This window comes from Chinchilla lanigera, unplaced genomic scaffold (genome assembly GCF_000276665.1).
Source record: "Chinchilla lanigera isolate Chin_1 unplaced genomic scaffold, ChiLan1.0 scaffold00103, whole genome shotgun sequence".
Taxonomy (NCBI): domain Eukaryota; kingdom Metazoa; phylum Chordata; class Mammalia; order Rodentia; family Chinchillidae; genus Chinchilla; species Chinchilla lanigera.
In genome coordinates this window covers 6453191-6478614 of record NW_004955504.1, presented here as the reverse complement: position 1 = coordinate 6478614, position 25424 = coordinate 6453191, and the positions used below count along the sequence as shown (strand labels likewise).

The window sequence follows — 25424 nt, the reverse complement described above, 5'->3', positions numbered from 1 at the left end:
TTTCTGTTTTTATTGTTTTCTTCTTGCGTAGGTCCCAGGGTGACCCACCATGCCCCACACAGACAGCAGGGAGGCTAGTGTGAAAGGCAGAGTGAGAGCACTGACAGCCTTCCAAGAGCTTGGTGAATGGCCTACGTTCCCAGAAATAGATTCTATCCATACAAATAGCAGCTTTCAAAGTATGGCAGGCAGGATCCTTGGGTGGGAGGTTTGTTATAGGCTGGCAAAAGAAACCAGGAAGTCATAGAGAACTCCTCAGACACAATTCTTGACAATGCAGTCTGCTAACTTAAACATGACATGGTCCAGGAATATAGCCTGCCAGGCATGAAAGTGGTCCTGCCCGGAGGCCCCAGTCTCTGATTTCCCCCGGGCCTCCCAAGTTTCTGGTTCCTAAGGACAGTGAGAGGTTTTGGTCTTTAGATAGTGGCTCCTGGGTTTTAGCTGATAGCTTTTTAAAAACATGATGCATACAAAACAATGTCTGCGGGTCAACTTTACCCAGCATGAAGACAGCTAGCTGCCACCTGCGTCTGAGCCATCCCCTCAGTCTGGGGAAAAGGATGCTACAACACAGGGACAGCTCCAGAGCTAGGCCCCCCACACATGGAGACCAAGCCCAGTGGAGCTCTTGGTCATTTGTTAAAACAGTTGCTGACAGGCAGTGTTCCGAGCATTATTATAAAGTGCTGTAATGATATAAAATCTTCTGGCACAGCCTTCCCCCATCCCACAAATAGAGTTGCTTGTGTAGTGTCCCCAGTTGATTCCTTTGTTGCTTTATTTCCTCACTCATTTTCCTCTGGCTACCATAGCTCCATGGACTGTGGTATCGCTATCCTGCGTCAGAATGAAAGCACTTATTATTTGCCACTGGCTGAATGGCTTCTCAGTGCCAGACACACAGTCCTGTTGGGCATTACAGGACTTTACCCATGCTTTCTGCTGCGTACCTCAGTGGTTCTCACACCAGTCCTGACAAGTGCCTAGAGTCTGGATTTTTCCGGCTGCTTCCCAGTTGAAGAATCTGAATTTGAGAGGCAAGACCGCTGAGCTGTGTGGCAGGAGTCAGGACACACCTGAAGCTACGGAGCTCATGAACCCTCGCCTGAACTTGCAGGGTCCCTGCATGTCCCTATAGGCTCCTGGCTGCCACAGGTTCCCTTACAAGAGGATGATACTAAATTGAGCATTGGACTAAATGAATAGAATCCATTTAGCTTTGAGATTCTCTAATCCTGAAATTGGCCTATCAGTTTATGGCTTATAGGACATTTTATCCAATGCTACAAAAATGTCTACTTCAAAAAAAGCAATTTCCATCATACACTGTTGCACCTCTAACCTCTAATAAAACTCCGTATTAGAAATGACATGTTATAAATGGTAGTTGCAGGTGGCATGGGTCCCCCAATTCATTTCTATCAAACTTACTTAGATGAAGTTCAGCTGAGAACCAGGCACTGTTTGTATCAGGATTTAACGTTTATAAAAGAAATGAGAAACATTGGTGGTAATTCTCTGACTCTGTGCTCGGTTCCAGGAAAGTGGTGCTTTCTTTCCTACACCTCCTTTTTCCTTGTCCTTGCTGGAAACCATCGTAGGTAACACCTGCCAGCCTTGTGCCCACCTGGTTCAGAATTTAATTCTCAGCAATTTCCAGCCTGACGTGCCCCCTGCCTGTCTCACATGTCGTTCCATATTTCCTCTATGTGCAGATTGTTTCTGCCTTTCTTCTCCCGTTTTTTCCTTTTGTCCTTTTCTCCTTCCTCCCCTCTTCGCTGTCTTCCTCTATTTCCTTTGCCAGTTTACCACATCATCACTCAGATTCCAAGACTGTGACCAATTTGTAAAATTCCTTCTGTCTTGGAACAGAAGCATAAAATAAGCAGACCATAGTAATGCTTTTGTAGTATGTATGAATCATGTCATACGGTTTACAGATTAAAGCAACTGTCTTTCCAAGGGATCTGTTACGGTTTAGACCCAGAATGTCCTCCAGGCTCTCCTGCCCCATAGGCAGGGGTTTTGGGAAGTGATTGGATCACAGGGTGCTGCACATTTACTGGACTCGTCCACTCCTGAGTTCGGTGGCTTAGTGTACTGTCAGGAGGCAAGGGCTTCTTAGAGGAAGGCCACCCAGGTGGGACCTGGTATCACTCCTCGGTCCTCTTGTTGCTTCCTGGCCACAATGATCTGAGCAGCTCTCCTACACTGTGCCCCTGTGCCGTGCTGCCCTCCCTTGAAGCCAGCTGAGTATGGACTAATCCATAAGCCAAATATAAATGTTTTAAATTGTGGGTACTGTGGATTAATGATGAGACTGTGACTGAGATGGAATCTATGTTTGCTTGTAAACCCTCTGCTCTCATGGGAAAACCTATAAGCCTATATATGCGCCTGACTGCTGCATTTTCAATATGACCACACGATTTAGTGGAGAGATACAGTAGTTCATATTTCCCAGACCGTGACAAGGAGTTTCCTGCTTCTCACATTATAATTAGCCTTGACTTTCATTTTATATTTTAAAACTTCTGATCGGTTCTCTCGTGATGGAGTTGAGACATTCCCCAGACAGGATGATTTCAGGTCCGTAGTGGGAAGGATGTGAAGGATGGGAATTTCAGGGAAGGTGAAGAAGTAAACCTTTTTACAGAGTCAGCCACGCACTGTGGCTTATTCGCCTCCCATGTTACTCTCCAGCTGGGGGTGCCACAAAAGACAAGGTTATCAGTGGCTGCTTCAATAACGCGCTTGTCTTCCCTTGCAGTGTGGCACCGTGGACCAGGGCCTGTACGTGAACCTAACGGAAAGGAACCTGCAGGATGCTCAGAAGTTCATCCTGATGCACGAGGTGGTGCAGCCGGTGACCACAGCGCCGTCCTTCCTGGAGGACAACAGCCGCTTCTCCCACGTGGTGGTGGACGTGGTGCAGGGTAGAGACGCACTCGTCCACATCATCTACCTGGCCACAGGTAGGCACCCTGCCCTCCTCCCTGCAGTTCTCTGCCAGCTTCTCCTTTAGTGTTTTAAGTGCTCACCGCAGCATTTCAGTCCAAGCTTTGGGCTTGCCTTCTTACCAGTGGTAAACCCACGATGCTGACTTCTTGTCATTTTTGGAAATCTTCATTCTCTTTTTGTGAAAGATGAGTCATAATTTCAGTTGGAAAAAGGGTGGCTACTTTCTTAATTATTGTTCTTTCACGTGCATAAAATAAGTCTTTTCCTGGCAAGACCCATGTAATTTGGATAGTTTAAGACAATGGAACACTTTGTTTGAGGGTGTTGCAGGGTAAGATATCCTTGGTTTTCATGGTGATTTTTGGTTGTTTCAGAAACAAAACTTGTAGTATCCTGTTCCTGTAATGGCATCTGAAAGCATTCCGAGCGTATATTTTGGGCCATAAAGAACACAGTATTTCCCAGCCATGTAAGCAGCAGTGCTTATCAAATTCTCAATAACAGCCAGACCTCTTGAGATGCAGAGCAACTAGAGTGTGCAGGGCCTGCTCCATCTTGGGAAATACACAGCCGGCTGGCTCAGGGCTCAGCCCAGTCTTGGGACCGTGCTCTGTTCCACCTTCATGTGGTCAGGCAGCGCGGCCTCTCGGCGGAATCTGCTCTGCCACACTCTTCTGTAAAATCGGCACTTTCCCCCAAGCAGTTACCTCTCCTGTCATTGTGAATCTTCTCTCTTTCCTTGATAGATATTCCCATTTTCTAATGATGGATTTATCACTTGGTATATTTTTGTTCCCGGAGCCCCCAAGCTTTATTTAACATTTACAGTTTGAGTTCATTGGAAGCGTCGTGTGCAGTGCTGGACAGCCTGGTACTGCCTGCTCTCCTCGGCTCACATTCCAAGGGAACGGCGAGGTGACAAGCCAGCCAGGACATAGACTGCTGCAGCAGTAAGTGATGGTTGTGAGCAGACGTGGTGGGTGAGGCAGTGCCAGGGAGGCCGAGGCTCTTGGCTGGTCAGGGTCTGCCATGGCCAGCAGACGGCCTGTAAGCTGAGCACTGCCTGGGGAAGAAGAACTGGCCCTGTTTCCCTAAGGGACATAGCAAAGGCTGCACAGCTAGCATCTGGACAGCTGTGGGCAGTGCTGCTGAGAGCCAAGGAAGATGAGGACAGATGTGATCCTGGGTGGGCAGATGCAGGCCACAGCTGTCCTTAGCTGCTGTCTGTGGGAGGAGGGGAGGAGCATGGGGGAGAGTCACATGTAGCAGCGGCTGGGATCAGCTCTTTGCCCGAGGCTGCGCAGTGAAGAGAAGCCAGGACTGACCACATGTCTAGAGGGGTCAGCGGTCAAGAGGGTTGTTGGTTTCAGTCACCAATGCACTGTCTTGCTAAGCTGGCTACAGACGGGGATCGTGTCTCTTTTCCTGCCATTTTCATCCTTAATGTTTCACGGGGTGTCTGAGATGTGTTAGGTTCAGAGAATGAATGAGCTGGACCTTTGCAGTTCTTAGGGATTTTTATTTTACATGCTCAGGTTAATGCCATGCAGAATGGGGTCATCCCCTTGGGCAAGGGGAGCTCAAGTCCTGATCAGTACAGGGATGGAGTGCTGAGGAGATGGGCCAACTCTGGCCAGGCCTGGGTGTGTCAGCGCAGAGCAGCCAGAGGCCTGGTCCTGTCTTCACCCTCTCCCTACCCCAGGGCACGGGTTTGTGACGTCTGCTTCCCTTGTGCCCAGAATGACCCAGTGTGAGCTCTGAGGATTTCTAGTGCAGCTCTCCTACTCTCGTTTTGATAGGTTCCTTCCTCGTTTCTCATTGCTGGTAACTGAATACCACAGACCAGGTGGCTTAAATGATAGAAATTTCATCCTCACTGTTCCGGTGGCTGTGGTTCAACAGGAAGGTGACGCCCAGTGTATCCTGCTGAGGGCCCTGTCCGGGCTCGAAGGTGCTGCCCCCTTGCAGCCTCACGTCGGCCTGCAGAGATGTGGTCCTGAGTCTAGTCTTGTAAAAGCGCTGATGCTGTTGTGAGGCGTTCAACCTCATGATGAGTGACCTGCAAAAGGCTCTGCTTCCTACTAGCATTGTATTGGAAATCAGGGTTCAACCCATGAAATTCAGGATGGGGGAAAGAACACCACTTAAAACACTCCCACAGTGGTTAAATACTTGAAAGTCTTTACCATAAACAGTACCTTTGAAAAGAATCAAGTCAAAAAAGAGCAACTTAGATCGTTCAGAAATACAATAGCAGACAATGTGTGTTGCATCTTAGTACAACTTCTCAAAAGTTACTTTTAGGAGTCTGATTAGAATAATCTAAAGATGGGGCTGCTGCTCCCCAGCCCTCTCCCTGCAGCACACACTCCAGGCATAGCACATTCCTCATCGCTTCATTCCTCACTGTCTCCTGTCTCTGCCCTTCACTTGATTCCACTTCTCAGACACTGCACTACTGATCACTTGAAGGTTTGGGTCAGTCCACCTGAAGCAAATCTATTGGTGCCATTTCCCTGATAGCTCAGATAATTATTAGCATTTTTATCGGTAAAACAGCTTTCATTAAGCTATGTACCTTGGTTTTAAGTCATGACGCCATCACACACTTGATAGACTGCCTCATGATAGAATACACTGGGAAACCGTTCCTGTGACTGGCCTTTTGTGAACTTTGCCTTATCACACTCATCTGGAGCCGAACCCACAGTCTCCAAGACAGGACTTCTAGTGAGAGTATTTAGCTCAGGCCTTTGGTCCCAGGCTTTCTATCTGGTCTCCAGGTTTATAAATCTGATTGTGATCATGATATACTCTGTGTCACTTGCCAAGTGTGTCCTACTCAAACATACTTCATTTTTCCACTTACATGACAATTTGTTTTCATTTTAATCTACCTGCCTACTTAGTGTACTCACTTGCCTTGAGCTGTAGTGTGTGTTGAGAGAAAAATAATTTGAATCCTAAGTTGCGATTATATAGAACTCTTTTGTAGAAGCCCTTTCTCGCTGGTGAGTTTGTTAAAGTCAGAGGGAGGAGGAGTTTCCAGTGGGTGAAACATTCCTTCCTGCAGGAAATAAAAATGGAAACAGAGTCCTCCAGAGAGCCCTGCTCCAATTTATAAGCTGTGACTCAGGCTGCAAAGAAAAGCTGTGCCGGAAGCTGGATTCCCAGACGGCATGCATGCTTCTTCAGCTAGATTGGCAACTTTAGCTTTAGAAGCACAATAAATTACAAACTTCATGTTCCCACTATCTTCTGGATGTTTTCATTTAATCCTTACGTTATCACTTAGAATATTTTGAAGGAAATATCTTCCTTTCCAATTTTAACATGGAATAAAAGTTAGTTTTATCAGATATTATTTTGGTGATCTTTTCTTATAACGTTCAGTGAATTGAAATGGAAAAGCAGAATATGAGACAGAGTATCCAAAATGCAGGTCTGTTTTTAAACTAAAAATCAGCAAAGGGTTAGTTGACTTCCTAAAAAGATGACAAAGATTACAGATTTTGATATTCCAGATTCACAAAACTGATGTTTATCTATTCTCATATTTATATCTTACTCCGCTTCGGTCACATTAAGGCAAAGCATGGACTTTCATCTTCTTGGATATGAGAGCTGGCATTAAGCATGCAGCCTAGAGCCCGTAAGGGGCAACGTTCCTGCTGTCCCCCTTCCAGGGATTAGTACCTACGCAGCTGAGAGAGAACAAGGATGGCTCAAATTGCCGGTGAACAGGAAGCCAGCGTGCTTTCTAACTTACTCAGAGAAGCAGCTTGCTAACTCTGGTTGGGGAATCCAGGTGTGGTGATGAGCATATGTCTCCCACTTCAGTCTTGCTCAAGTAAATGCAAACACTTGCCAAAACCCATTTGAGAAGTTGGTTTATTTTTATTTGTCAGCAACATCTAAAGGTCAATATGAGAGGGAGCCCAGCTTCAGTCAGTCCCTCGAAAAATAGATATAATACTTCACACAAGGAGCAAAAGTACTTCTGCCACAAATTCATATTTTTTTTAAAAAAGGAGATAATGAATAAAATAAGTACTCAAACTTGAAATGACAAAAGATGCAAGGTGAGATGCAAAGACAATTGATAGAGATAAACGAATGCATAGAAGATCAAAACCTGCAAAGCTAATCACTCAATTACAAGCTCCATGGGAACAGAAGCAGTGCTAAAGGTTAACAGAATAAGAGTTTGTAATGGTTGCAGTGACAAGTGTACTAATAAAAAATATCTTCGATGTGAAGGGCCACACAATTAAGGCAACATTGGAATAGCTGGTGTCTTTGAACCACAGACCCTTCCAGAGGGAGATGACAAACTACCTCCTCAGAAATAATTACAGCCAATTTCCCATAAATAAAGGAATAATGGCGTCCACAGATGCCAGTGCACACCATATTTCACCAGTATTATTTAATAATGAGTGCACATTAATTGTAGCCAGGCAGAATTTTTAAATTCCAGGCATAAGAAAAGAATTAGATGAACATTTTGGGGAAAAATAACTACAAGTGGAAAAAACTTAGTGGTCTTAGAATTTTCTGCAGGTGCCTAGGCTGTGAAACAGAGTCTACAAAGTTCTGAGAAACAGCAAATGTCATTCAAGAATGTTACACTTGGGGCTGGGGATTTAGCTCAGTGGCAAAAGCGCCTGCCTGGCAAGCGCAAGGTCGTGAGTTCGGTTCCCGGTACCGGAGAAAAACCAAAAAAAAAAAAAAAAAAAAGAATGTTACACTCACCCAACCATACATAAAACAAGAAGGCATCCTCCAAAATGAAAATCTCAAGCACAGAATAGAATGCCATGCATCTTTCAAAATAAGAATTAAATAAAGCTAATTAGAGGTTAAATTGACCCTAGCAAATTCGGAGAAGAATCAAAAAAGGAAAGAAAAAAAAAATACAGGGTAACACTCAACACTAGATTCCAAGTATAACACTGTGTTTTAAAAGCATGAAAATTAAGCATGACCTGGAGTTTTATTGTAGACTAAGCCTTCCTTCAAATATAAAGGGTAAATAGAAAATGTAGTGTTGCAGCACGGTTGGTTTTTACTTTATAAACAGAAAATCTCAACTGCTAGCAGCAGAAGAAAATCAGAACAGTACCTCAGGAAAAAAGAAGTCATGGAAAGAGATGGGTGGGGATCTGAGAGTCGGTTTTAACGTGAGTGACGAATGAGTGACGGTGTCGCATTAGATGAGGAGGAATGTTGGAATCATGTCGGGAGGTGACACTGAACAAGGGCTCGTGTGATGAACACTGTGTGCAGAAGCACACAGAAGGGTGTCCCATGGCATGTGTTGTGGGAGCCTCGTCTGTCTCTTGACTTTGCCCTGTCCTGGACCCTCAGGGACTTGTCCTGCCTCAGCTGCCACCTGGAAGGGATGTGAGGCTCCTCCACCCACGCTAACCAGCTGGTGGCCAGGGAGCTTTGGCGGCTCCTGTCGCGTCTGGGCTTGGCTGAGGACAGCACTGCTGGGGATGGGATCTGGTTTCTTGGGCAGGTGCTACAGAGCTGAGACGTAGAACTCAGAACTGTACTGGGGGCTGTAGAGTAACTTCCAGTAAGATGAGTTTCTGCCTATGAGAGGCAGAGGCAGGAAAGCACCAACCAGTTCCTCACCTTGTCCTTCTTCCCTCCAAAGGACTGTGGGAGGTATGTTTTGCATGTCCCTGAGCATCTTCGATACCTCCTTGTGGCTCATCCTAGAGGAGCAGCTCCAGACGGACAAGTCACTTCGCATTCATCCCCACTCCTTCTCACTCTGCTTCCCTTTTCCCCACTCACACAGCCTGAGACTGTACCTGCAACAGTACCCAGCTCTCCACCTTTGCTTCACACTGTATTTTTTGAGCAGGCACCCGAAGGGATCCAGTGATGGCTGGAATTCACTCAGCTTTGTAGGTGGGCGCTGCTCCACATATGGAGATGATAGATAATCCATGCTTATACTCATGTTAACAAGCTTGGATTTTGATGCAAACATCCTCCTCTTCCTCCTCCTCCTCATCATCATCCACATCATCATAATTAAAATATTGGAAAGAGAGCAAGTAACATGAAATGTTACATTTTTTTAAAGTTTATTGGCTGCAATTCCTGGAGAATGAATTAGGGTAACAGCAAGTGCAGAAATAGAATAAAACTCGTACATCTTTTTCTGTTCTTTCACTACTGTTTTGCTGCAATATTAGCAGATTGTGTATAAATAAGTAGGCATGATGGATGTTATTGCCGTGAATTGAATCCTGAAGTCTAGTCTGCTGTCAGGGTCATTTCAGTCATAAGAAGTGTCCAGGAAGGTGAGCCTGGTGGGCTGGGTTAGCAGACAGGCAGTGGTGTGATGACTGCAGGATGCATCTTTAACTAGGGCGATGCCACCCTAAGAAGGTAAAAGCTAGTGCCGGGGGACACAGATTCTTATTTTTACATGCAAATTGAAGGTGCATGCACTGCACATTGTCTATCATGTTATGGTTTCAGGGATGAAAGAACAGTGGGAAAACCATGTGAAATCTTTTCGTGGGGTGATAAGGAAGCACCTCTCAGTTGGAGAAGCACTGCTCTACGCTATACCCCTGCTGAGAAGGTGACATTGGCAGCATTCTTCGGAGATATTTTGGAGCTGTAAGGAATAGGAACCTCCCAGAGAGACTCTCAAGATTTCTGTTTGGGTGATAGATACTTGCCCAAACAACTTTGCCTAGAAGGGAGCAAGTGGAATATTTGTGTCCCAGTCCACTAGAGAAGATTAAGCCCCACACATAATGGAAGGACTCTTGACTTTCAAGAGACTTATACTACAGTCTAGAGGGAGAAGCAAGTCACAAGGCTAACAGTGGCATTAAATACCAGGAAGGGAAAATAAAGCAGGAAGGGAGAACGGGAGGTGAGCGTTTCGGTGTTTGGGTGGTGTGTGTGCGGGTCGGGGAGCAGGTCTGTTCCACGTGGAAGTTGTGACCTGAGGGGGTGAGGAGGGGGTGGAGGTCAGGAGATGGAGACCTGCGTGAATAGCCCCTCTCCCAGGTGAACTGGGCAGCCAGGCAGAGACCCAGAGCAGAATGGAGGACCACGGGGTTGGCAAGTGCACTGTCCCTGAGGGATGTCCTCGGGCATGTCTGTTCTTGTCGGGGAAGCACACCTCTAAACATTTCCCCCACTTGCTTCCAGCCCGGCCTCGCCTGACTTGTGTCACATCCTTCTCACGACATTGAAGGACAGCCTGTTTCCCACAGTCCCAGCCCTGGTCCTCTAGGATGCAGACGGAGAGCCTAGAGAAAGCAGGACTGGCACTGAGGCCGAGTTCCTCCACAGTGATTAGCACTGGACAATTCCTCGAGGCTGTGCCGGAGGGAAGGGGATCGGTGGGTGCAGGGAACGGACGCATGAGAAAAACCAGCCGCCAGAGAGGCAAGGAAGACAATGAGCAGTTCCTAGAGGTAAAGGCTGGGATCCACGGTGTCCGCTGTTTTTGCAGGGGTGGGAGATAAACGTGGAGTTATATTCCAGGAGGGTGGCTTTGCGGGAACGTTGGCCTTGGTGCCCTCAGTAGAGATTGGAGCCTGTGTGCCTGGCTTTCATAAAGAGTAAAACTCCAAAGGAGCACCATCTGAGTGAGGAGGAAAATGAGGACAGGAGGCTCCTTGCGCTGGGGCCCGAAAGGCAGGAGAGATGGGAGTCGTCAGAAGCCCAGGGAAGACAGAGGCAGTGCTGTGGTGCAGACCGGCCCAGACTCGCCTTGTGGTTTCTACTTGGCTTTGCCATGAGGTCCGTGGAGGAAACGTAAGCAGCCGCCTCGCCCGTCTCTCCCTCTCTTTCTGTCCAAATATATCTTAAATACAGTCCATGGCATTTTTTGAATTATTCCTGCTACTCATTATTATTACTGTTGAGAAATCATTATTGCTTCCATAATGAACTTGTAGATTAAAAACCAACAAACAATGCTGTATGTATGCTAGAAATTTCCTTTGCAAGAGAGACACTTGCCAATAAGCTCCACCGATGTGGAAACCTTGCCCCTGCCTTCGGCGCGCTCTGTACGTTGTTTCTTCGGTAACCAGTTGTCAAGTCTTCTGGCTTCTTTTGTAAAGACAGAGAAAGGGCTTGATCCCCCTTTTGACTAAGAACCACAAGACTTGCAAGTCCCCAGGGAGGGAGATCCCTGTGGGTACCAGAAACCAAGTGAGACATTTACCACTGCTGTCCCTCGTAAGAGTTCTCTCAGCAGTCCAAAGCACTTTGCAATACTTCAAGATCATGAATAACTTCTAGCATAGGGGAAAATTGGAAAGATTTCTTACCCTCATGCCAAACTTTGCTGCCTGCACAAAAATTTGTAAACCCAACTTAGTTCATGCTTCCTTTATATATATTTATTTGTGTAAGAGGCTCCTATAGGTTGAGGGGAATTCAATTTGAGTGACTATTTAATATGTTAATTAATTTTCATTTGATAGAGTAATTGCAAGAAGAAGAGAGTAGCAAAAATTAAGTTGCATCATGTTATGAGTTAAATCTGTCATTCCAAAGGTAAGGTGATGCTCCTAACCCTGCAGTACCTTAAGATGTAGCCTTCTTTGGAAATAGGGTCTTTGAAGATGTGACTGAGGGTACAGCAGGTCTTACTGGGGAGAGCTGACCCCAAATCCAGCCTAAGGGTGTCCTAATGAGAAAAGGAGAGATGCACACAGACATAGGCCTGGTGGCAGCATGGGCAGAGATTCAGGTGGCATGTCCAAGCCAGGGGATGCCAGCCAGGGACGGCAACAGGGACACCTAGGATGAGCCAAGGACAGACACTCCATAGAGTCACAAGGAACATGGCTCTGTGGACAGTTTTATTTCAGTCTTACAGCAGCTGAACTGTGAGAACACGAACCCCTTCTTCAAGTCCAAGGACACTAAGGTACATGTGCTGACATTTCTGCTTGGTATCTGGTCTTGCAGCTACAGTTAACTGAGGAATGGATGAAAAAGATGTGGTATTTTAATATAATGGAGTACCAGTCAGCTAGAAAGAAAGATAAACTCGAGGCTTGTATAGGTAAATGGATACTAGAGACCATACTCATAAGTGAAATAAATCAGACCCAGATGTGTAAATACTGTGTTGTCTCTCTAGTGTAAGAACCTGAAAGAATAAATAAGATCCAAAAGGGACAATAGATACTGTGAAAGGGAAAGAAACTGCTCAAAGGGAAGGAACATCTGGGGTGGGGGAAAGGAGAAAAGAAGGAAGGGAAATATATATGCAGAAGATAGCTAAGATAATTCTACTACTAATTGCTAATAGTTCATTGAAAGGAACAGTTAGTGCTCATATTGTTTGATTAATTTTGCATGCCTGTATCTGGTAATCTGAGCAACCACTCTGAAGATAACAATATACAAAATAATAACCATTATTAATTTCATATCATCTTGTTTTGAAACTTTGTATCATTTTTATTTTTTTATTCTCTTTAAAATAAAGAAAATTAATAAATAAGTACAGTGGAGCCTGGCTTTCTTCTGTCCCCAACACTGCTCAGTGCCCTGAACTCAATGAACAAACTTAGTTCTTTAGTATTAGTTCTTGTCAGGCCCCATGAACGCGAAGACTGCTGTTCAAACAGTGCGGTGCATGCCAGGCCTCTTTAAATGATACACAAACAGCTAAGTGTTTTGTTTGATTAAATGTGGGGACTTTAGTTCTTGTGTATTAATGTGTTTTGTTTTAAAAACCTGTTTTCTGAATAATTTTAGCAGCTTCAGCCTGGTGTCTTATCCAAAAAGTAATGAGAAATTATATCCTATGAGTCAGTAATTCTAAATAGGATGGGGATGCAGTCACAAGCCATCTTGGAGTGGTGATTTTACTGTTTTCTTCCCAGCTGTCCTCTGTCCTCCCTTCCCCCCTCCCTTTCTCTCTCTCCTTCTCCTTTCCTCTCTTCCTCCCCCTCCCCTCTCTTTGCCTTTCTTTATTTTAGACACACAGAAGGCAGGCACTCTTCCCTTTCACGTTTCACATGATCAATATGAATGAAAGTTGTCCCAGGGAGTAAAGATTGCAATCTTTGAACAACAATAACAGGAACAAAATACAAATCAGTCTCTTCTCCTTTCCTCTTTTTGTAGATTCTGTCTGATAACGGTGTGTTGTGTAACTCCTGTAGTTGAAACAGCTGTTGGTGGGGCTTAAGCACCATAGATTCCTATTCCTAGATGTGCTGTCTCCTAGCTAGTATGAAATCTGGTTTGTGTGTTATTGTTTCTGTGTGAGATGATGTTGGCATAGATCTAAGGTGGTTTTAATAATGTTCATCCAGTGCCCTGGGTTTTCTTGTTTTGCTAAGTGTAAATCTATACTTCTGTAGAGGATCACTGAAACCTCTTTCTAGATGAAAACTTCTGAGTCAGGTGGAAGATAGAGCTCCAGTGACTGAAGCCCATAATTTAGTCACACGCTTAGGAAATCTGAGCAGGTGTTTGTATTTTGGATGATTTGGTAATGGAAAGACTCAAATGACTTTTAACTTGGTGAGGAATTTGCAAGTGTTATTATGAAAATATTCTTCTGGCTGCTCTTGAAAAGATGGGTCTTGAGAAGTGATAAAGACCTCTCATTAAATGCCCTTCCATTTCATCCAGAACAGGTTTCCTGGTGGAGAAAACCCTAAAATTATTACCAGCACTGGTAATAATTATTACCTGTTCACTATTCCTTTCCCTGGTATGTCTTAAGGGGATTTTATCCACTGTGTTTGAACTTTGGAGGTAACTCTGGTCAGATCTGATTCACGTTCAGTGAAAACTGAGTATAACTGAAAGTATTTCCTGTGTTCGTTAGAGAGTTGCTGAGAAACTTTTTAAAATAAAATTCAACACAGGAGATGTACCAGTGTTTAACCTTGAGTAAGTTTCTGGGCACTTTGTTTTCTTTTCCTTTTTTCTCCATAATGAGTATTTATCAAGTACATTGTTAGAAGAAATTTATTTAGTGGAAAAAATGTCTCACTGTGAGACAATTTGTTCTTTTGAATGAAGTCACCTGCAAGTTTCAGTATACCTGATTTTCTCTCCTGTAAATTCAAATTCCATATGGCTACCAGAGGTGGAACTAAAGTTATATTGATTATTATTTAACAACTAAGTCCTTAGAAAGTAAACTCAGCCCATCTGCTGGCTGATAAAATTTGACTTGTGGTCCACCATGGCCTTACTCGTTGTTCTCATGCTCGGTAGTTCTAAAAGCATACTTTGGCTGGGTATCAAAATAGTGTGTTGTGACCTCTGATCCCGAGAAGGCCTCCCATGGCCACCTCTTGGGCCTGAATCCCAAAGAGAGCCCAGTGTCCATGCCCAGAGACAGCAAACTGAAGATGAGTGTCAGTAGATCTTTAGGACCCCTTCTCCATAGAAATGCTGTTGGAACTCACTGAGACTGTTATGGCTTATATCTAGATGTCCCCCCCAAGGCCTTATGTACTTGTAGCTGGCTGGATCTAGGGTGTGTGATAGTGGGATTAACGATGTGGTACTAAACTAGTCCACTGATTGGAATCAGTATAGTTCCGGGTGTAACTGAATGGGTTTATGGAAGACGTAAGCCCCACTGTGGGTGTGGATGACACCACTCAAAAGATTTGTAGCCTGGGTGGGATAAAAGGGAGAGGCAGACTCACTGTTGTTGCTTGATGCTGCCTTCCTGCTCTGTCATGGACTGTTTCCCTCCCACCATGCCCCTCTGCTATGCCAGCCTTGGAGCCGGCTGACTATGGACGGAAACCTCTACACATTGAGCTGAAATAAATCTTTTCTCCTTTAACTTTGAATGTCAGGTATTTTGTCTCAGCAATGACAAAAATATCTAAGACAGTGTGACGTAGAGCAAAGACAAATGTGTCAGTTGTTAATAAAGACACAGGCAAGGAATCATATCAGGAAGAACATATAAAAGCAAGTACAAGCATGATTCCCTCCAAATGAGGCCCTGAAAATGCTCAGGTGAGGCATGTCAGGAGCACAGCTCCTGGTAAGAACCTCAGGTAAGCTGCATGTGGTCAGTTTTCACTGTTTTCCATAGTTTCATCTGTGAGTAGAGCAACACTGTAAATGAATCATCTTGGTTTTATGTTTTCTAGTTTTAGGCTTTCATTGTGTGCAATGTGCACCCTGAACTCAGTTCTGTGTGGTAATGAGGTTTCAAAGTGACATTAAAAGCCCATAACTGTCCAGATTTTCCAGATTCCACAGGGCTGTGTGCTTGCTTGAATAGGAAGGATTTAAATCCTGCTTCTTGAGTGGATCATTTCTAATCTCTGCTGCCCTGGCTACTGCGAGGTTACTTATGTGATTGTTTTATTGTTACTGCTGGAGTCTCCCCACACCCTGGGAAGCGAGATCTTTATTGTAGTCGCTGTGTCCTCATTCTGTTTAATTTGAAATGGGTTCTTTTGGTGAGAAGATCTTTGGGCACTCCAGGTAACGAGGTACATTCCTCAGTGTACGTATCTGCTGAGCCACCAATCACTAGGCATCATCTCTGCATTTCCCGTTTTCTGAAGGACAGTCTGACTGTCTCCTGGACGCTTAGCCTCTTCCGTTCCCCCAGCCCTACAGATACCAGCGTCAAAAAATCTCCCAAGTGTACTCCATCTCTCCTCTCCTTTCTGTGTCTTGTGGTCCAGTTGCGTTTCCTCAGTGTAGAAATAAGCTGGCGCTACTGAGCAAATCCTTCGCATAAACAGGTGGTGAGGCGACTGTGTGTGTCCTCCAGGGGGCGCTGCCTCTCATAGATCCATATTTTCCAGGACCACTGGGGGGAATTAAGGATTCCCCCCAGAAGAGATGATCCATTTCTTAGGTTTCACGTGAAGTTCTGTGAACACGCCGGACCCGAGCGAGGTCCGTTCATTCCTTTGCGAGTTGAAGGGACAGCGGTTTGGAACTCTGCACACCTTCACTTGCTGGTGTACATTAAAGGAACTCACGAAATTGCTATCAGCTGGCCTGCCACAGTGTCTGAGCTGCTAAATCAGAGGACAAAATTCTTCATTACACCATAAAATCCGGAATAATTTGATTCTGTTATGATGTGTTAACAAATTGAATCCTCACTCCAGACAAAAAGAAAAGCCCTGATTCTCCTGTCACATCACTTCAGGGCTTTCATCCTTCGTATCTTGAAAAGACGGCTGCCAGCAGTGTAACTCTTTCTACAGTAATTTAGGGAACTCTGTAGGACACCAGGGGTACCAGGGGACTCCAAAGGAGTAAGGTTTCTTGGGCTCCGTTCCTTGGTGCAAAGCCGGACCCCATCCAATCATAGCAACTAAATCATCTGCAGCATACTGCATGCCTTGATCTGGAATGTCTGCTCTTTCAGTTTTAAGCACATCCTGCCAACCTGGTTGACTTGTATATATAGACCCTGCTGGCAGTGACAGCCAACCATTCCTAAGCATGTCTAGGCCTTGGCCTTCGTCTAATTAAATGTTGAAGAAGACACCGGTACCCCTGGAAGGACTAGGAAGGGGAAACGCATGGAGGAATGTCACTAATGAGGGCTGTGTGCATAGGCTTCTTCTAGGAGTTGTTAGCCAGCACAGGGAGTGGGTGAAAAAAACACCCTGTCACTTCTTTTCATATAAGCCTTAGCTGAAGAGGTGAGTACAGAAAGACTCTCTGAAAAGGAACAGGAAGAGATTTGACAGACCTGGGAGAGAGGTGGACCAGGAGTTGTGTCAGTACTGCAGTCCCCACCTGGAGCCTGTTAGAGGAAATAGGCTCTCACTCAAAGTTTCCTGGCAGCAGAGCACTTAGGATGTCTGCCATGAGCTGTGATTTGGGAGAGCAGTTTGGTGGCATTGCAGGTATTGATAGTGCCTAGCCTTACACCAAACCTGTGCCAGGTATGTGGAAAGAGTACCAGTCATTTACAGAGAAGTCAGCATCAGGATTTCCAACAACTTATTTGTTCCAAAAAGCAGCAGAATCCTAAAGCGAGGTACAAAGCTGTCCAGTTATTTATTGTTTTATGGTATTTTTATCCTTCTGTCCTTTTTAAAACATCCAGATGGCCAAAATTATGTTTCTTACATGTATTTCTTGATGGTTTTTGAACAGAATTGTATTTTCTAAAAGACACTGTGGAGGCTCTCACTAAAAAGTTATAGGGGTTTCCTGTTATGAAAGAAAAGATATTTTGAGCTACGTCCCTGGAGGAAAATGTTCCTCCCTGATCCTGTTGGGCTTATCCATCCAATAAATGAGAATCTCCTTGGAGTACCTGGGGACAGGACATTTATTAATGAGGCCTAACCAACCTCCTCACTGTGGCCTATGTGATTGTGTGCACCCCACATCTATAGTGTGAAATTGAACCTGGAAGGTATTTAGAGATGGGCATTTGGGAAGTAACTAGGGACACGAGGGCAGACTCCTTGTGAAATGAGTCAGTTTCCTTACAAAAGAAACCACAGATAGATCCCTCCACCCTTCCGTCACTCATGAACACAGAAAAGGTGCCACTTGGACTGAACTGGCCTTGCAGGCACCACATCTGTCTACACCTTCATCTTGAACTTCCCGATCTACAGACTGTGAGAAAGAAATGTTACTTATAGCCCACACGGTGACTGTTCTGTTCTAACAGCTTTTGTAGGCTAAAGACACCCCTTACTTTGGTAATACCTGAAATTGTCATTGTGGAATCAGCTATTCTTGTAGACCAAAGAAAAATATTTAAAGAACAAACATTATCTTTCCCTGTTCTGCATTATGTGACCTTAGCAAGTGCTGAATAAGTTCTGAATAGGGGGACTGATGGAGGGCAGCGAGCCGCCTGTCTGTGCATCCATCCATTCACCTTCTAAGCTGCTGCAGTCACTATATTAACTAAACCAAAATATAAAGTCAGCAGCAGGAATTGCTTGATTTTGTTTTGCTATTGAAGAGAATGTATTTCAACTTAACTAACTTTCTGAGCAAGGAAATGACCATCACTACTCTTTCCATTTCAAAAGACTACAAAATCTTAACTGTGCTTGAAATTACTAGACTGGTTTGATACTAAAGTGAAGCTCAGAAGGGAGTTCTGGTTGCCTATTTTTATTCTAACTCCTGCACTTCAGCGGAGTGAAATGAAACTGGCTAAATACATAATCGTTTTATTTGCGGAGTTAACACTGAGTTAGGAGAAAGGCAAAGGAAATTTGTTCAAGAAAAATTTCTTCTAATAACCAGCAAGTATGTGTTAGGCATTGTGAGCATGGGAGGTAGCAGTAGTGAGAATTGACTGCAGTTAAAGTCCTTGAAAGTGGTGTTTATTTAAACCTGATAGAAGCAGGTTTTAAGCACCAGAGTGTTCTATACGTTTGTCAACCTTGATTTTGTTATATTTGTGACAGTGATTAAAAAGCCAATAATTATCTGAATACCCAAATATATTTATAGGATTTGGGGAAGGAAATCCTTATCTTTAGTATTGAAAGTGATCTCCCTGCTTATTAGGATATGGGCTTCATGTAAGTCCTCAGTGACAGAAACATTTAATTGATTTTAAAAATCTGATCTTGCCCTTAGGAAGAGAAGACTGACTTGATATGAAAAGATAATTTCAGTGACTGAGGTCTTTGTAATGAGTTGCTGCCCTTTGAGTTTGTTATGGTTTGTGTCTGCATGTCCCCCCAAATCCTCATGCAGTCATGGGCGGGCTTCTAGATTTTTGATTGATCCATGGTCTAATGCTGGGATTATGAGGGTGAGTGCTACACCTGCCCCTGGAGCAGGTAAGTTGCATACAGTGTAAAGGAGGGAAAGAGGCTGCTTCCTGCTTCTCCTCCTTTTTGCTCTTGTTGCTTTGCTGTCTTCCGCCACCCTGAACGGTCATCCTCTGCCATGTGCCACCCTGGCCTTGGAGCCAGCCAAGTATGGACCAAAACCTCCACAAACAGTGAGCTGAATAAGCCTTTCCTTCCTTAATTTTGGATGTCAGGTGTTTTGTCTCAGCAATGAGAGAAAAGTAACCAAGACAGAGTTAAACTGTAAATTATTTGTAAATTATTTGAAATCCTCTTGGCTACACATTGTTGGTCTTTTTATGGTCCCTGGGTAACATGGGTTTCTGTCTGCAGTGGTTGGGTAAAAGCTGGTTATGTTTTATGGAATTGCTGACCTGACCAGTGGATGCCTATGGGCTCCATCTTCAGCACCTTAACTTTCCCTGCTGTGGTCCACTAAATGCACATCGGGAACCCCTGGGTCTTTCCTGGCCTTGAGGTCAGAACCTCCCAAGTGCATCAGCACCCAGGCCCCATGCTACTTCACCTTGATCCTGAGTGGGCTCTGATTTCCATCCATGTTTGACATCTTCTCCTGGGAGCACGGTCAGTTCTTTGCTCTGTATCTGAGCCTTGCCTTCTGTCCTCAGATGCATACCTTCCTTGTCTCTTCTGTCCTTGCTGGGTACTTTCTCCCTCAGTTTCACGTCTGCACCAACCACTCACCCCCTGCTCCTCCATTTCCTGCTGTCTAACTGGAGTACTGACCCACAGCCTTCAGGGTAGGTGGATGTAAATTGGTGTCAAGACCAGTCTGCTACCCAAACCGCTGTTACGGAAAGCAGTGACCATTGCTGTAGAGGATAGCTGTAACAGAATCGTGAATATTTATACATCCAAACATAAAAAAGGTATAGGCAAAATACCAGGCAAGAGGCATTTTTCAGCTTCAGTATATTATGGAACCACAGTTGTATACTTAGTCTGATGTTGGCCAGAACACTCTTGCGCAGCCAGGTCTGTATTTGTCACATATTCATTAGAGGGGGGCCGCCAACTGATGTACTTAAATCACCAACTTCGTTGCTTTGTTTTGAATTTCTTCCCACACTGTTTCCACAGCTCAGCATTTTATTGTGCTTGTCCCAACTGTGATGTTGCAGAGCATGTGTGAACCGAACCTTTTCCTTAGCTGCATACCCTGCCCTTCTAAGGGACACTAGATCTTACACACCCCACCCATAGTCCCTCACCTTTGGTCAGGGTGCACGTTGCATGCTTTCTGTGCCTGGTAAAGACCTTCCTCTGCTTCAAGGTCCAGTGAGAGGGAAGGGTTTCCCTCCCCACCCTCTCTCCAAATCTGCTTGAGCATTTCTTCCTCTGTGATCCAGGAGCCAAGGCCCCATGTGCCCTCCCCTAGTTTGCGGAGCCACTGCCTGATCCCCCATGCCTGCCCCTCCTGATTGCTTGGCTCCTGCCAGGCTTGGGTTGGGATGGAGCAGGACACGAAAGCTTTTACAACCTCTCAGGGAGGCTAGGCCCCGTTCAGACTCAAGCTTGGGAAGGTGGGCATTGTGACTCCCAGCTTGTGAGTAGATGCATTTTGTTCTCTGTGGCTCATATCTCTCCAACAGAACACCCACAGGTGAAAGAGAACTTGTCCAGGTGAAGTTTGCCCTCAAGTGTAGGAAACCAGGGCACACGGAGTCCAGGGTCCAAACAGTGTCAGAAGTTCATATTTTTAGCAAGATCTAAACCAGAGCATGCACAGTGAAGGAATTTACATTTGCGGTTAAGCAAATAGTCATCAGTTCTGAGTCAGGAGCTGCGGGAAGTACAGTGTCCTCACAGTGATCTCCCTTTTATTTCTCCCAAATAAAAGTTTACACATTGGACTGAGGGTATAGCTCGTTCATAGAATATTTACCTAGCATGCACAAGGCCCTGGGTCTGATTCCCAGTCTGAGCAGGCCATGCTCCCCTAAAGCTGTCTTATCCCTAATGGGTGGGGAAACCAGGAGAAGGTCATCAGTCCAGGTCAGAGACGATGTCCACGCTTTTCCACCATGTGAGGGGCCTACTGCTGCCAGCCAGAGTACGGGAGAGAGCCTGTGATGGTGCCTGGTTCCACGGGTACAAAGCAGGGACAGACTGAAAACAGGAGAGTGAGGTCAGGTGCCCAAGCCCAGCCCCACAGGTATGTAGACTGCATCCCGACACATTATGTAGTTCTGCTTCTGTGGGGGAAATCCAGGTACTGTGGGGTAATAGCCTCAGCATGCTTGCCTGTCCTGGGTGCCATCCAGTTCTCCTGGCAAGGCCAGTCTTTTTTCGTGTGTGTTATGATTTGTGTTTATGTGTCCCCCCAAAGCCTCGTGCAGTCATGGGGTAGACTTTTAGAGTTTGATTGATTATGGGTGTGAGAGCTACACTGCCCTGGGGTGGATAGTTTGCATATGTAAGGGAGAGGAAGAGGCTGCTTGCTGCCATTCCTGGCTTTTGTGCTTGTTGCTTTTGCTGTGTTCTGCCGCCATGAGCTGTAGCCCTCTGCCATGTGCCACTCTGCCTTGTAACCTGCCAAGTATGGACTGAAACCTCCACAAACTGTAAGCGAAATAAACCTTTCCTTCCTTCATTTTGGACGTCAAGTATTTTGTCCCAGCAACGAGAGAAAAGTAATCAAGACGGTGTGTTAGTAAACAAGCAGGGTTCATAAGGCTTGATGGAGAGAGGGAACATTTTTTATTATGTGAAGTTTAATATGCACAAGAAACTGATGAGACACTCCTTAAGGAATTTTTTCCAAATAAAAGTTTATTCATTGGACTGAAGGTATAGCTCATTCATAGAATATTTGCCTAGCATGCACAAGGCTCTCAGTCTGATTCCCAGAACTGCAAAAAAAAAACAAAAAAAAAAAGGTGCATATCTTCAAATTGTATAACCTGACAATTTACATGTATATCGTGAAATAAGCATGCAGTCAATCTAATTAGCATAATTAACATATCCATCATTTTGTAATGTCTGTTTTCCCTTCTTTTTTGGAGAGATGGCCAGGGAGGTGAGGACACTTAACCTCTACCCTCTTGGCAAATTTGAAGGATATATTATTGTCAAGAATTGTCACTATGTTGTACACTAGAATGCCCAACCTTTTCCATTGGGAATAACTGTAAGGAGTTTACTGTGGTGCTGAAGGGAAGGAGCCATTGATGGACAGGACATGAAGCCATTGAAGAATTGTGTAAATCTGTGCTGAATGGAGCTCTTCATACATTGGCCGAGGCCCTGGGAGTTCAGAACAAGAAGTATAAAAGGATTGGACGGCATGGCCTGGGGACATTTAAACCCCTTTTAAGGTCTATTTGTGTCATTTAATGTCTCTCACCTCTTACAGACTGGGTGACTTTGGGAAATGAGGTAAACTCTGTGTGTTTTAGCACCTATCAAAAAATCGGATGATTACACAGGATTTTTTGGTTGAATTAGGAGAGGAGGTGTATAACTCATCCTTGTCACTCACTCACAAGTGGCTGTCCTCACCCTGCCCACAGGCCTGGCCTGCACGTACAGAATAAAGAGTTCCAGTGAGGGAGGATGTTGGCCCCAGCATCGTCTTTCCTTTCTACGGAATCGTGACTAAGGCACAGAAAATGCTTCTCATGATACAAAGACACTGCCAAATACTTTACGTAAAGTGTCTCTTAGGGCTTAAAGAGATTAAGAATTAGTCGTTGTGTCTCAAAGCTCATCCACCACTGTCCCCACTGTTGCCCTGTTTGATAATATTGACTGACATCAGTAGCCCCTAACTGCTGGCCCAGTGATCACCTTGGACTTTTCACGTAGTTTGCCTACAGCTCTTGGGAGTGGTATTTCTCTTCAGGTCATCTGCAGAGCTCTTGAGTTTGGGTCCCAGGGGCAGTACCTGGAATATCCTCTTCCCAGCATCCCTCTGTATTTTCTGCGGTCATCTGATTTGGGAACCAGTCTGTGGAACTTGGAGCTCTCCTCTTGTCTGACCTTCTCTTCCCTGTTCCTCTCCTCGCATCAGCCCCTCACAGTGCATATCATGGATGAGGAGAAGACTTGGTGTCAAGGAAAGTTCCCATCTTGCCAGAAGAGATGGAGGTTTACCCTGTAGTTTGACCCAATACCCAGCTTAACTGAGTAACAGTCCAGGAGCACACAGATGTGGGGAGCACTGGCTAGGCCAGGGCAGTCGGAAATTGCTCTAGAGCAAAGGTGTGGGTGCTGACTCTTGGAGAGGAGAGCTGCTGCCTGGTGGGAAGGTGGAGACATTCTGGAGAGAAGGCACAGAATATACAAAACATCACGTACTAGGAGGGGTGGGACCTTTCAGGTAGCTGGAGTGGTGGGCAGAGATGAAGCTGAACGGTGGGATGTGCCAGGCGGAACCAGGATTTTAGGTACATACACAGATTTAGTCCAAAGAGGAGACCATGTTCTGTTTTGTTCTCTGAGTTCCTGTTGCCTATGGTACATCCGAGAGTGCACTGAAAATCTTTTTCTAGAAATATCTGAACCACTAATAGAGACCTCAGGTTACCTCTGAAGCCATAGGAATGGACATGATGGTGCCTGAAGAAAACTCACACTATACTACTATCCCGCTTGGAGTATCAGGCGCTAGCTCAGAATGGGTATAATGCAGCAACTCAGAAAGATGACAAAATCATTTTCCTATTCCATTGAGTGAAGAGCTCTCATTTTCTTTTAAATTAATGTTGCAAGAGTGCAAAAGTGCTTAGCATAGATTTTTCTCAACCATCTCAATCGACAACTAATGGGAGCAGACGCAGTATAAATCTCCCCGCTGGGGGTGAGAGGGTGATCTACTCTCTATTCCTGCCTGTGACTGTCAGAGGAGGCCTCCAATGGTGCCAACTGGGTGGTTGTTTTGTAATTTAGATTCAATAAATCTAAAGCAAGTAATTTCCTTTTAGAAACTTGAATTGCTTCCTTAACAGAATGATTGGAGTTAGATTTAAGCTGTGGGGTTAGAAGAGAGCTTTAGGAAGGATCCCAGAGGGCTCTATTAATTGCACTCTTGTTTTAAATGTAATATGATTTTTATTCACAGGAAACTCCAGTGGTAAATTTCCTATAAGCGCCAGCTTATGATTTAGCATACTGAAAGAAGCTGTTGAGGTTTTGTTTCACAAGGAGTTGAAGCCGCCATAAAAGAGAAATCATTTCCCCTCTACTTATGTGTGGCGAGTGCCAGTGGGGTCTGCAAGCTGGCTGATTTCACATGAAATATGAGTAGATCTTTTCATCTTCATGCCAAACAGCAGCAAGAAAATATTCATAGTAGCTAATTACAGACATGCCCTGTAAATTCAGTGCCCCAATGCTCCAAGCCAGGTACCAGGGTTCAAAAGACACAGGGAGCTTAGTAACCTTCTCTTGTCCTCACAGCCTGTAGGTATTGGAGCTGGGAGTCTAAGCTGCACCACGGGGCTCTAGGATCCAGTCAAAGAACTCTGTGCACTGCTTGAGCACCTACTATATGCCAGGCACTCTTCTGGAAGCCAGCGAGATCACAAGGAACAGTACTGGCCCTGTGTCCCGGTGCTTGACTCTGGACATCTATGCTGAGGGCAGGGGATAGGAAAGTGTGGTTGCAAATCATACTTGGAGAATTTTCTAAAAATGTTACATTGAATTTATGACCGAGAATGTTTAAATTGGCTAACATATTCTTTTTGGGAAAAATAAACCTTTCATTGGATCTGATAATGGAGTTAATTAAAATCTCCTTTTCAGGCACGTACTAGCCAAGAAGACCTGTTTTTCTCCTGAATTCCCCCTTTGCTATATAAATATAATGCTGAGCTCCCAGCGCCAGGACCAATTTAATTCATTTGCTCAATTACAAGTTAAGAGAAAGAACTTTTGCAACGTATTAGCTGTCTGCTGCTTTGGGATAATGACCAGCTGAATTGATGAACTTTATATAATGATCTGTTGCTATGGCAATGGGCTGCCCAGTGCCTGGAAGCGGGTGTTTAATTTCATCATTACTGCACGGGTAAAGCTTGGAGTAGGAGCAGATGCAAATACAAAAGGTTTTCTTTTGCTCTGCAGTAACTGGGTCGATGAGACAGACACGAAAAATGCTCCTCAGATACAGTGGCACAGAATCAAGCTGAGTCGAATGCACAGTTGGAAATAAAGTAATTTAGCTTCCTGCTCGTGGTCTTACAGTCCACAGTGGAGTCCAGTGCCATCCCACGGGAACAGTGTCGCAGGTGACACTTGTCCCTTTCAGAGGTGAGATTCCTGTCTTGGATTCAGCACACAGCATGCTGAACAATAAACTTTCCCTGAAAATATAAGTAAAGAAGAGGGTGCTGGGGATTTAGCTCAGTGGCACAGTGCCTGCCTGGCAAGCTCGAGGTCATGAGTTTGATTCCCAGTACTGGAAGAAAAAACAAACAAGCAAAACAAACAAACAAACGAACAAAAAGAAGTAAATGAAAGAAAGAATCAAGTACAAATAACAGATTTAGTTCTCCAATGTTTTTGATAAGCCCTTTCACTTTTATACCACATTATCTTAGACTTTTTTTTTTTTTTTTTTTTTTTTTGAGACAGGGTTTCACTATACAGCTCAGGCTGGCCTTGAGCTCACTTTTTTTTTTTTTT

At 44.7% G+C, this 25424-nt stretch overlaps 1 protein-coding gene across 2 annotated transcripts in view; it reads left to right on the top strand.

The window, feature by feature from the left end:
* Positions 1-25424, top strand: part of Sema5a (sema domain, seven thrombospondin repeats (type 1 and type 1-like), transmembrane domain (TM) and short cytoplasmic domain, (semaphorin) 5A) — a 348199-nt gene that overhangs the window by 213331 nt on the left and 109444 nt on the right. For both annotated transcript variants that reach the window (XM_013505908.1, XM_005407077.2), the window contains one exon: positions 2774-2978. In XM_013505908.1, the coding sequence (XP_013361362.1) occupies positions 2774-2978 (205 nt within the window). The remainder of the gene's footprint in view (positions 1-2773; positions 2979-25424) is intronic.